Consider the following 13,193-nt stretch of genomic DNA (forward strand, 5'->3'; position numbering starts at 1 on the left):
GTGGGAGGAAACTGGGGAATTCCGAGGTAACCCAAGCACACGCTGTTTGTCCACCACAAAGTTAAGTTGGCGGGTGGAGGGTTTGGACCCGAGACCCCATGCATCAGAGGTGAAAGCTTTACAACTGAGCCACCCCGGCAATTTTATCTTCAAAGGATGTATGAAAGACTTTCCATCGTCAATTATCATATGCGGTAAAATAATGGAACTGAAACAGTATCCAAAACTATGAGATGAGAACAGGATAAGGGTGAAAATGATCATAATGATAATCAAAAATTATACTACTTGTTTATACGGCTTCAAACCGCAGAAAAGTTAAAGTTCGAGCTACTGCTTCGGGAAAAATATTTGTGCTATCTCTATGCTTTATCATTTCAATTGTGAACCCAGTAGTACGGCTACGGCTAGAGTCTGCGTTTGACAGTTGGAGATGCAGTGAAATATCGTTATCATTTATTGATAGAGAACTCTCAATTAAAATAATTTACAATGTTCAACTCAGATGGCAAGAAAAGAGTGAGAGTGACTTGGACAACGTGATCCCACGCTAGAGAAGTGTGCCAAATGAAATGTTTTATATTTTGCGTTTAATGTGGTGATGTACAGTAGAATGCTGCTCAAAAGTGCAGTAAACAGAAAACCACCTTTAAACTATACTACAAAAATTTACAAAGTGTTACAAACAATTTTACAGACTGTGCCGTAAATATGGCTGTTTAGTGGTGAGCGAAACATGTCTGAAAATATCAATAAGGAACAGTGGAATGTCGTTTCTCAACCAATTCTCTATATAGAAATAAGACCGTAAAGGTGGATTGTTTGTAGTATTAAAATTAATGGGGCAGCAGAGCACAGAATGATCTCGTACGTGAGTGTGAAACTATTCGAGCAGAGGAAAGTCTGTCCAAAAACAGTCTTTGTCGGGTGTTTCTGCAGACCATATAGGAACAGTGCTCTAAGTTTACTTGAAAGATGCCACGAACATTTCCAGATGTTGTCAGAAGGTGACAAAGTTCCTCATTTTGGTGACTAACTTCAGCTTAGATAAGGATCTACACTAGACATGGAATAACCTCAGACACAAATGATATCCCTTTGTCGACTATTCTACTCAAGCATAAATTTGGGATAGTACAATTTCCACAGCAATCGTAAAAATAACAGCGTAGATTATATCATCTCTATTCGTCCAACAAAATACGACATATCATATAAACTCTCCGCACCTGTGAGATTTTTCTCCTTTGTGGATTATCATTTACTTTGCAATACGTGAACCTTGAGTAAACGCCTTGCTAAGATCTTTGCATCTCTTTCGTGACTGACTTGTGTTCAACTGCGTTTCAACGTTTGAGCGTAGACTATATCGTCTTCCACACCTCTCACGTGTGAGGTTTTGACCCTGTGTGGCTCAGCACGTATGAACGTTGAATAAATTCTATTCCAGTATTTTTGCAAGGTGAGATTTTGCTACTGTTTGGATTCACATATGTGTAGCCAATTTCGAACGTAGATTAAATGCCTTACCACACTCTTGACATGTGTGATGCTTTACTGCTGTGTGGGTTAACACTTCTCTAGCAAACCTTCAACGTTTATCAAATGACATACCACACTGAGGGCATATTAAAGCATATTAACATGTGTAGCCAGAGTTGAACTTCGATAAAACTTCTAACCACACTCTTAGCATACGTGACCTCTTTTTCCTGTATGGATTAACATGTATGCAACCAAACATAACGATATTTAAATTCGCCGTCACACTCGTAGCATGTGTGATATTTTGTTCCTCTAAAGACTACCATGTGTACAGCCTAACTGGACCTCGACATCCAAATATGAACGACGGGTAAATGCCTTACCACACTCTTGGAACGTGTGAGGTTTTCCTCCTGTACGGACTAATATGTGTTTAGCCAAAGTCGAACGTCTACTAAATGCCTCACCACACTCTTAGCACATGTGAGGTTTTTCTGCTGTGTGGATTAACATGTGTGTAGCCAAATTTGAACGACGATAAAATGCCTTACCACACTCATGGCATAAGTAAGGTTTTTCTCCTGTATGGATTAACATGTGTGTAGCCAAAGCCGAACGTTGATTAAATGCCTTACCACACTCTTGGCACGTGTGAGGTTTTTCTCCGCTGTGCATTAACATGTGTGTAGCCAAAGTCGAACGATGATTAAATGCCCTACCACACTCTTGGCACAAGTGAGGTTTTTCTCCTGTGTGGATTAACATGTGTGTAGCCAAATTTGAACGACGATAAAATGCCTTACCACACTCTTGGCACGTGTGAGGTTTTTCTCCTGTGTGTATAAACATGTGATCAGCCAAATTTGAACGTCCAGTAAATGCCTTACCACACTCTTTGCACGTGTGAGGTTTTTCTCCTTTGTGGATTAACATGTGTCTAGCCAAATGTGAACGTAGAGTAAATGCCTTACAACACTCTTGGCACGTGTGAGGTTTTTCTGCTGTGTGGATTAACATGTGTGTAGCCAAATTTGAACGACGATAAAATGCCTTACCACACTCATGACATAAGTAAGGTTTTTCTCCTGTGTGGATTAACATGTGTGTAGCCAAAGTCGAACGACGAGTAAATGCCTTACCACACTCTTGGCACGTGTGAGGTTTTTTTCCTGTGTGGATTAACATGTGTTTAGCCAAAGTCGAACATCGATTAAATGCCTTACCACACTCTTGGCACGTGTGCGGTTTTCCTCCTGAATGAATCACCATGTGCGTAGCCAAACTTGAAGATACTCTAAATTCCTTTCCACATACTCCACATATGTGAGATTTTTCACCTGAATGCACTAACTCACAACTTGACATAGTTGAACTTTGACTAGAGCGTTTATCATTAGTTTGGGACGTATGACGCTTTTCACTTTCACGTGTCACCATATTTTTTGTCAAACGTGATCGATGAAATCCTTTGCCAAACTGCGTCGAAGTATCAGATTCTTCATAAGAATGAGAAATGGATTTATTTAATGTAGTAAGCGTATTCCCTTCTCCGTGGAAAGCAAAGATGTTATCGCGCCTGTAACAAATTCAACAAACAATGAAATGTAAATGGAGATAATGATTAAGTAGCAAGAAAACATGTAATCATTCGCTATATAACATGTTTTATTACATTAAATATTGTAGAAATATGAAATGGAGTACCATATCACTATTGTCTCAAAATAAGTTGCTGTAGTTTGTTTCACTATATCAAATTAAACTATCATTTATATCGTGGCGGACATAAGCCTATGACCAGGTATTGTCGGCTGTCTTGACACAAATGCACAGTATGAGAATTAAATCTGTCTTATCTGTAGATTCGTGTGGAGAAAAAAAAACAACTTGCGATCCAAAGGTTTAAGAAGAACTCAACGTATTAATAGAAACTGTACCGAAGGTAATTCACTTATATCATCATAAGAGGAACACGAAAGGCGTTTTGAAACCATTTAAAAAATTACATACAACTTTCCAAGCTGAGGCAGAGAAACTTAGTGTAACAAGACTAAAGACGAATCATTTACAGCGTTGTGATCGTGGTTCAGTGGTCTAGGGGCTTGACCAGTAATCTCGAGGTTCTTCGATCAAATACACGTCAAGCATTTCTTTTTTTTTTTTTTTACTTTAGGAATTTTGATGGAAATAGATCGGAGATAACACACGCTTCATTACATTCAAATATTGAATACTCGTTTGTTTCAGCACTTGAACTATCAAATTTTCAGGAGTAATACTCATAATAATAATTATCTCGATGAATATTTAAAAATTAAAAACTTATTATCGCTCAGGTCGTACCATTACAAGCAGAAACGTGATATTAGGCAAATAAAATATTTCGGTTTTGTGTAATGTTGCCCATGAAAAGACGAATTTCTCATCTCGATTCTAAAACAAACCAAACAAAATCGGGATGAAACATTTTAATTCGAGACAGGACAAGTTTAACTTACACTATAGTCATGCTTTGGAGATGAGAATCGAGACGAGAGCAAAACTATCGTAAACATTTCTCATCTTATCTAGATTCTAGAAATAGTGTATGCCACTCTTTAAGCAACAATTGCCCTGTAGACTGAATCTTATACATCATTTTGATAAGATTTCAGAGCTCACGGAATTATGATCTGTGTATATATTTTTGTAGCAAAGTTTTTTTAATTAAATCTGCAAACTTCACAAGTTAGTTTATTACAAGCTTTAGTTTTCAATTATATTCAGTTCTTTTTTTTTTACAGTTTTTTTCCTGAAAACGTACAGTAGAATATATTCTACACGAAATATTAGCGGAAATCTTTCGTTTAAATTTGAGTAGCTGTAGAGGTGTCTCATGATGGTACGGAACCCCTTTTCCGAAACCCCTTCGACATCTTCTGTAGTTTAGCCAGCATAACCATTACTTAAAAACAACTGTAATTACGGCTCTTGTGAGTTCAGAATCCCTACTTTCTACACCAAAATTACCTCGAAACTTTCCGTTATAACATTTAATTTTCCTTTATAACATTTGGCTAGTTGTAGGGTAACTTTCCGTTATAACATGTAGCTAGTTGTGGGAACGTATCGAGAGGGTATGTGCTGTTGGTCCTGACACTTCTCTCCAATCCCGACTATTTTGTAACTTATGGCTTACGCTACGGGTTATTTTACTGGCTTGAATACAATGTGTTCTCATACGGAATTTGTTACCTATACTATTATTATTATTATTACTATTACTGAATATTTGAGATCTCAATATTACGTCACACTGCCTTAGCAAAGCTGGGATAAATGCAATAAACAAGTGACAAATCTTGGGAAAAAGGCGAAAATCAATATGAAGATTACGATTATATTTACAAGAACCTAACAACTACCAAAAAACACGATTTCAACCACATGGCGACCGTTTTCCGGATTAAATTATAGTAATCTTCCTACAACTGCTTTTACAATACCATTAGTTATACAGATAACATGTTGAGTTTGGATCTGATTAGCCTAGTGTCGACAATCAATTTCTATCAGATCCTCGGCGGCAGTCCTTGCGAACACAATTAATTAAAAGTAAAGCAGAGTGATAGATAAAAACAAGAACTGAGTAATGTAGATTTTTCATGTAAGTTAAGTAAATATGTTTTGACCTTGAGAGCAACAGAGAGATTAATCTAGCTCATAAAATTTTTTCTTGTTGATTTTTAATTCTATGTAGATGTGAGTGGATAGCAAACAGCTGATTGAGTATACACACATACATACATGTTTTACACTATGCACCTTCATGTGCATTTATGAATAAGGGTAAATGTTTTAATACTAATACACAATAACACACTGAGCAAGGCTATGTGATAATGTGTAAAAAGAAAACAGTATCACGTGACAGTTTCAACACAATAACTGTGCAAACAAACAGAGAACATATAGAGAATGTTTCGGAAAGCAGGAATTAGGACGTACAGGAAAAGAGGAAGCAGAATAATTGAACTAGTCAGAAGAAAAAAGAGAAAAGCAATAGCGAACAAAGATCAAGGGGGAGTAATATATAGAGTAGGATGCGAGGAGTGTAACAAAATTTTCATACGAGAAACAAAAAAAATGCAAAAAAAGGATTAAGCAGCACCAGGATGTTGTAAGACTGAAAATGGACAACAATGCGATATACAAGCATCAGAAAGAAACGAACCACAGGATAGGGTTGGAAGGAGCAGAGGTCATAGAAGTAGAGAACAGGACTTTGGTGAGAAAATGGAAGGAAGCCAGAGAGATTATGAAAGCAGGAGGCAAGGTAATGAACTGGAATGCAGGGTTCTCGATAAATAAGGAGTGGGAGAAGATTCTGCTTAAAGAAGAAGGAATGAAAAGGAAGAAGAAAGAAAGAGAAACAAAATAACAAGGATAATAAGGATAATTAGAGGACAGGACGCATCCAGCGGAAAAAAGTAAACCTTTAATTGGACACGTGTGCAGCTAAAAAGTGCAAGTGAAAACCAGACAAGTGTTATTTTTGAAAGAAGGGGCGGAACCTAAATAAAATTGATCTCCGGACAGTATATATAAGTGACGACCAACTCCCAGCAACCAGAAGGAGGGGAAGTCTGATGAAGTCACAGTTATTGTGTAGAAACTGTCACGTGATACTGTTTTTCAAATATTATCACATGGCCTTACTGAATGTGTTATTGTGTATTAGTACAAAATGGAATCAAAGGCTGATAGAATAGTTATAGAAAATATTTTATATATGGTACTAGTTTATATCTGTGTTAATTTTATATTGAAGCACTTCGCAAAATGAAACCTGAGTTGTGAAAAGAAGGATTGGTTGTTAATGGTCGTAATATCAAAATTCTTAGTGTTTCATGTTTTAAGTGCATGTTTCTTATTTTCGTATTAAACTCAGACATTTATAATTTTGTACTTTGAATTAGTTGCTCGTATCTCATATCAATATGGAGGCTAGTGTTTTAGAACAATTTCAAGCAATGTTGACAGAAGAATTAGAGAAACAATTACAAACCATTGCTCAAAAATGGTAATGAATATTGGATGCCTAGGACAAAAAATACATAAATCAGTAGGTGAACTTCAAAAGCCTGTAACAGAAACGATTTGGGAGCGTAGGAAAGAGCGAATTGAATGCCAAAGCAGACAGCTTACGTATTAATATGAAAGTAGCCAATAATTCCTTAACTGAAGTACTCTCTGAATTAGTTAACGCGGCCAATCATGTTGATTCAGTAACTGCTGAGTTTAAAAAAAGTGTAGCGGAATGAAAGAAAGGTCTCACTGTGTTCTATGAATACATGCGAACGGCACAGATTGAGTGTAGGCAAACCAACAAAATAAAAAAGTGCAAGGCGGAAAAGAAACCGTCTTGAATTCGAGCCAGCCCAAGTTGTGAAAGACATGTGCCAAATAAACCAGAAAGTCGATTACAGTCAGGAAAACGAAATATGCAGTGTAGATATAGCAAAAAAGTAGAATCGTTACGCGTACCTTTAAAAAATTGTTTCTAATGAAATTGTTTTGCCGGCAAGGGATAAAGATGTTTCACACATGATAGGCGGTAGCGTTCAGGATGCGCGTATCGGCCCTCTCGAGAAAGCCAGCGAAGGCTTGAGTTTTCAATTGATGATTGTGTGTGATAACGAAGTTACAGTGTTATCGGTTTGGTGTCGCAGGCAAATGGTTTTGCGCGAATTAACAAATTCAAATTTGCCTTTGTAACAGTGTATGTCTAACGTAAGTTGCATTTTAGTGCTGCAAATCCATTCCGACTTTATCAGGTTTGAGTATTGTAGAAAGAAACGACTTCAAATTCACAATAGGCCCGCCAAGCGAATTCTGTTTTACGTAGTGAAGGTCTCGTACATAATATATCGGTCGGAAATGTTTACCGTAAACAAGCGTAACACTTCCAATAAAGCACACGCAGTCGAAAGTATATTTCCGTTATAGAACCGAAATGTAACACCAAAGTTAAGAAGAAAAATAAGATGGCCAATGATACCCAGTTGAGTTTTCCTAATACATTATTAACGTAAACTCGATTTCGAGGAGCATAATCAGTAGAATTATAATGAACAGACGTGACAATATCAGTACATCAGATGCAACATTTATTAATTTTCAGTTGCCGAAATGTTTGAATTTTCAAGCTAGTACTTCACTATTGCGAAATTGTAAAAAGCGAAAATTTAAGTGTAGTGCTACACAAAATGTAGACAAGTTGATTGCTCATGATGAAAACAATGTGCGTCGACCTCCACGTACAGCGTATTCTCAGCACGCACAACCACACATTAGGCGTCCAGAAGGAAGTAAGTTGAGAATAAAAGGAAAGTGCTTTGGTAAGCGTAATTCGCAACGCACTAAACTCGGTCAAAGACGAACTACATGCAAATTAAAGTCGAGCTGTAGGCGAGGTTATTTCGAGTCAAACATGCGGAAGAAGTATACATCGACTCCGAAGAGCACTAAAAAGCTTAAGCGAAAACACGTACGAACATTGTATAGTAAACTACATGGCAAAATATAGTAATAGTAAGCGCAAATCTAAAAAGAAATTTATGGCAGGTATCGCAATGCAGCGTAAATCCAAACGTCGCAAAGGAAGGCGTGTCATTAAGTGGAAGTTTAGTAAATACGGTGTAAAAAGGAGAAAAGTTCCGAAATTAAACAAACTAACTGGAAAAGTACACGTAACCGTGCTAAATTACAGCTTACAAGCGTAACCGGCACAGATGGAAAATTAAAATCTTAGCACAAAAAAGCGTGAACTTCACCCCAACACGGGTTAAACTCCGGAAGAAATGAGAAATCAGAAATACCGAATTTGAACTTTTAAACTTTTAGATTATGAAAAAAGGATTACTGTTTATTTATTTGATTATTTCCCCGAATTTCGAAGGTTACTTTTCAGAATCAAAGTGTGTGCCCACCGCCACTGACGCACCAGTCCAAGAAACCAACAATATCGCCTTATAATCAGGTACGTTTACTTAGATGTCATATTTTGTGATTTCCTTACAGCATTTGGAGATGAAAGATGAATGTGGAAAGGAAAGGAAAGACAGCATTGAAAATTTTAAACAGGTAATTGATTTAGAACGCGATTTCGGACTTTGAAATTGTAATAATACCGCACCACTATTGAAAAGTATGGCTATCCCGTTTTGGATGCGGACTTTCAGTATCGAATTATTATTAGGATGTTTAAGTTTTGTATTTTTTTTTTCAGGTCTTTCCAGTTTTGGGAACCATACTTCATAATAAAATTTTATTATCAAATTTTGCTTGAGTTTTTAATCATTCTCCTTTATGTTTATATTAACATTAACTCTCCCCATACAATCAAGCATTTAGAGACATGTTAGGCAATTAGATATAATTACGAACATAATTAGAGAAGTACTAGTAATAACTACAATTAATCATAAAGTTAAAATTTGGGTAATTAAAAAATGTGCTCTTCAGATAGTGAAGTTTTTCATCTGATTGTGATTGTATAATGTGAAAATATGCGAAATTTGTAATGTAAGATCAAGTCGCCGTCAAAATACTGTAAGTTAAACACAATTTAGTATAATATTGAAAGTAATTGACAACAACCTTGAATTTGATAAAGTTGCTCGTTGATTTGTTCGTCGTTCGATATATATATGCAGTCTACTATGAAAAGTCAATGTGCATTCAATGTGACTAATGATAACAGAAGTTAATTGACTTCAGAGAAAGCGATATTATAAGTTAAGAAGAGTTGAAGGTTAAAATATAGTTCATCCCCTAGGGACATTTCTACTTTCGTTATAAAATTAAAGTGATGAAACCAGTCCGACGCCTGGTTGGGTCCCAGCTAATATGCAGATTCGGCAATTGACTAAAATTTCCAAATTTTGTTCTAACTTTTAATGTTTGTCATAATTAGAGAAAAGTATAATAGTAATAAAATTGATGTTCGAATTTTAGATTTTGATATAATAATTAGTTTTGATTTGAATTTATAGAAAATAATTAGAGTTTTGATTTGCATTTAGAGAAAGTAAATTAAATGTTATTCTTTTTGATATTTAAAATTACTCTTGTATTCTTGTGCCGGGAATCATAAACCGATCTCGAGAAAAAGGAAGCACGTTTACGATTCCACGAAACCCTTTATTACGATAAACACCGGATACTATGATGTATCGATAGTACGGAGTGCCTACGTCAGTTACGCAGTATATGGTAAAACTAAGGTTTATGTTATGAGAACATATTAAGATTGCTACGTACGAGTAGGCCCTGAACAACAATAATGTTTAATGAACAAGTTAATATTACTGTTATCTTGTGTTTCACTATTGTGACAAATTCTCTCGGATGTGACTTTATTCTCGATAAGTGCAATTGCTAGTAAGCCACACATAAGTATTAGCTAGCGTTCTTTAAAGGTTACATTTGCAAACCTACCAATTTTGTAGGTACGAGCGGGCCTGAAGTAATACTAATGATTAAAAAATTGATAAATTGAAATGTGAGGCTGTTGCATTAAATCTCCTCCCAGGGTGTATTTCTTGTCGTCCTCTTCATTATATTTATTTTCTTAAAATGCCTCCTCAAAGCCTGAAAGTTTACAGCCCAATTGGGGTTAGGAAATTAACCCTGATTTGTCATGACTTGAATACCGAAGGCATGCAACTAGGGTGCTATGTAAGGTCTTGGGGTAGAAGCGATTCATTCGAATCGTCAGGGACCCTGCAAGCTTCAACTGTAAGAGATTGTCCGCACCGTTGGTTTTAGGATCCAATTCATTAATCTGTATTTTTAATGAATGACTTACAACCTGTGTTGTCAAATAATTACGCACAGAATGGCTCTCCGTAGGGCTTAACCGCCGTTTTACTAATTTATTTGTATTAAAATGTTCAAATGGTTATTAGTTACGTTGTACAATGCAAGTTACAATGTATAATATAACGAAACTGACTTAACATTGACGGAAATTCTTTTAAAATTTGGCGGTCCTTACAGTGACTGTTTTTCACGCCACTACAACAACAAAGCCTCCCTGTAATTAGAACTGATGCTGACCCCAACATTAACACCATAATAAAGTTACATGTTCTATCGTAGGGGGTAGTTAAACTTCGTGTATACAGTTCATGGTTTTACCGACGGAGGACTGTGAAACTCTCTTCATATTTTGTGCGAAGTAATGCCCGATGTGCAAAGTAACCCCTTGTCAAGGTAGCTAGTAACCACTCTAAGCGAAATGAAGTATCAAAATTTAGTGTGGCAAATCATAACACGGAACTATGAAAATGTTTGGGAATGAAGGGATCCATATAATTAAGAAGTTACGTCCCTAATGTACTGTGTTACTTTGGAACACAAATATACAAGCAAAGAAAGCATTTCAGCATGTTACCTATAAAATACTTAGGAACGTACAAGAACACATTCAACACGTAAGACATGTAAGTCATCCTAAATACAGAATTTTGCGCTATCTTTGTTTACCCACATTCTGCGTAATGCCCTAATCTGCAAAGCAATCTTATTTTTACCGGTCATCTAGCACATGCTGATTAGCGTTGTTTTTACAATAATTCATATATTATGTACGTCTACCAAGCCCCTAAAGTGATCCCATATTGAAAAATGCAGGTCCATACCCTAAAAAAGATTTCTGGGAATGTAAAAAGTCGACTTCCTTGAAAAAATGAGCGCAGTTATGAAATGGACTGTTGTATGGACCTCTACAAATAACGAACATCCATTGTTGGTTAAAATATTCTTTATCTTGTATTTTACTTATGTCTTTCGAAGCCAGCCGGAAAAATCAAGCTAGACCCATTTGAGCTAAATCAAAATAAAATCACAAACGTCCATAGTTTATGTTCGAATATAATACATTACAGGTTTACATTTGTAAAATTTTAGGATTATTACCATTCTCATTATTTGGTATTTTACATAAGTCTCTTTATAAATAAAACAATATCGTCGAGCACCCATATTTTAAGTATGTGAACAATTAGTGAGAAATGTGTAACCAATAATAAAGAAATAATTATTTTATCAAGATATGTACTCCATAAGAATTGTATGGATCGTATCAATCTTGTTATTATTTTTATTTGGTATACAGCTTGTCTATGTGTGCCATGTCATTTCCAAATTGTAGGCTACTAACTTACGTTCATGATGTCTCCCATACCTAAATATTTCTCGTGAAGTATTGCTTTTAACCAACAAAATTTCCGAAACCATGTAACCGTATTATCAATCTGAGCCAATTAGTTAATGAAAAATTGAACATTACCTTTCTGGCCGAACTGAATTGAAACTTTTTGTTGTTAATTGTTGGGAGTCATTAGAATACGACGCGCAAGTCTCCTGAACCACAATTTTTCTTAGCGTTTCTATATTACTTTCAAATGCAGGATCTTTTTCTAGTGCTAATTCTGGTTTTACCCTATCAACGTTTAGTTTCACATCCAAAGAGCACATAGCTTTATCCTTGTCCACTGATACATCTCGTTCCGTTGTAGATAATATTAACTCTTTGTTGTCATTCATTAGTTCGTATGTCCACCCTCGCCCTTCGAGAGGATCATCACTAGGTAAGTCATAAGCAATTTCTTCTTTGCACATCAATTCCGACTTAACAGACGCCTTACCAGCCATTGTGCACTGAAATATTATAAGAATTTCACACTGTTCTTATACTCCCCCTATATTTTTCGCTGCCAGTATTAAAGAAATGATTTACAAGTACATTCACAAAAGCAACTTTATATTTCCAATCTTCTTCTTCTTCCTCTTATTCTTCTTCATCAACCACAATTGCTCTCTCGGTATTTGATTGTTTATATGAAGTAAGCATTACAAAATTTTTGCATAGTATCATTATCACTGTATTGAACAAGAATATCGGCAATTTAGAAAGGTAATTAAACGTGTAAAATGTAAAGATTAGAATAGTTGAAAAATGATAAAAAAAAGTAACAAGATGTGTACAAAGTCATAAAACAGATAGAAAGTAGTAAGTATGATAAAGCGAAAATACGTGAAAAAAGAAGTGTCGCAATCGGGAAAAAGTAAAATTTCAGGTTCACGTTCAGTTTCAAGGTATTTTCCTTCCTTCTCTTCGGAAGTTTGATTCCTGAAAAAAAGAAAAAAGGAGAAAGTAAGTACTGCCCTTTTTTCATTTAAAGTTTTCCATTTTCTTTTTCCACCAGAATTCAAGAATTTCTTTGTTTTTTTCTATTTCGTTCTCACTTAGTTCCCTTCCATTTACATTAAAACCTAGCCTCCAAGCTAATTTAACCAAATTTCCTTCCTTTTTCATTTCATCGATCCATTTCCATTTTTCCCTGATTTTTAGGGTTTCTTCACATTTTAACAATAAGTGTTCTAATGTTTCATCTTCTTTAAAACATAATTGACATTTTTCGTTCACTTCTTTAATTTTTTTCAATCTTACCCCTGTTTCAAGGCTCCCTGACCTCGCTTTGAATAGTAAAATGCTTCGCAAATCATTGTTCATATAATTTATTTTCTCATAACGCCTTTTATATGTGTATATTCCTTTCAAACTGCTCTTCTTGACATCTTCTTCATACCACTTTTTCTGCGCTTTCTCTTTAATTGTTTCTTCTGTGATTTTATGGAGAGAAGTATGGTACAATAGG

General features: G+C 35.6%; 1 protein-coding gene across 1 annotated transcript; it reads right to left on the reverse strand.

The window, feature by feature from the left end:
• Positions 1-646: 646 nt before the first annotated feature.
• LOC145674783 (uncharacterized) lies at positions 647-12,584 on the reverse strand. The gene is made up of 2 exons (XM_081744990.1): positions 11,822-12,584; positions 647-3,061 (listed from the first exon to the last, which is right to left on the reverse strand). Exons 1-2 carry the CDS (start codon positions 12,184-12,186, stop codon positions 1,960-1,962), a joined length of 1,467 nt encoding a protein of 488 aa, XP_081601116.1. The 5' UTR covers positions 12,187-12,584; the 3' UTR covers positions 647-1,959.
• Between the last annotated feature and the right edge of the window lie 609 nt (positions 12,585-13,193).

Source organism: Thermobia domestica, chromosome 18, assembly GCF_964235325.1.
Source record: "Thermobia domestica chromosome 18, izTheDome1.hap1.1, whole genome shotgun sequence".
NCBI lineage: Eukaryota > Metazoa > Arthropoda > Insecta > Zygentoma > Lepismatidae > Thermobia > Thermobia domestica.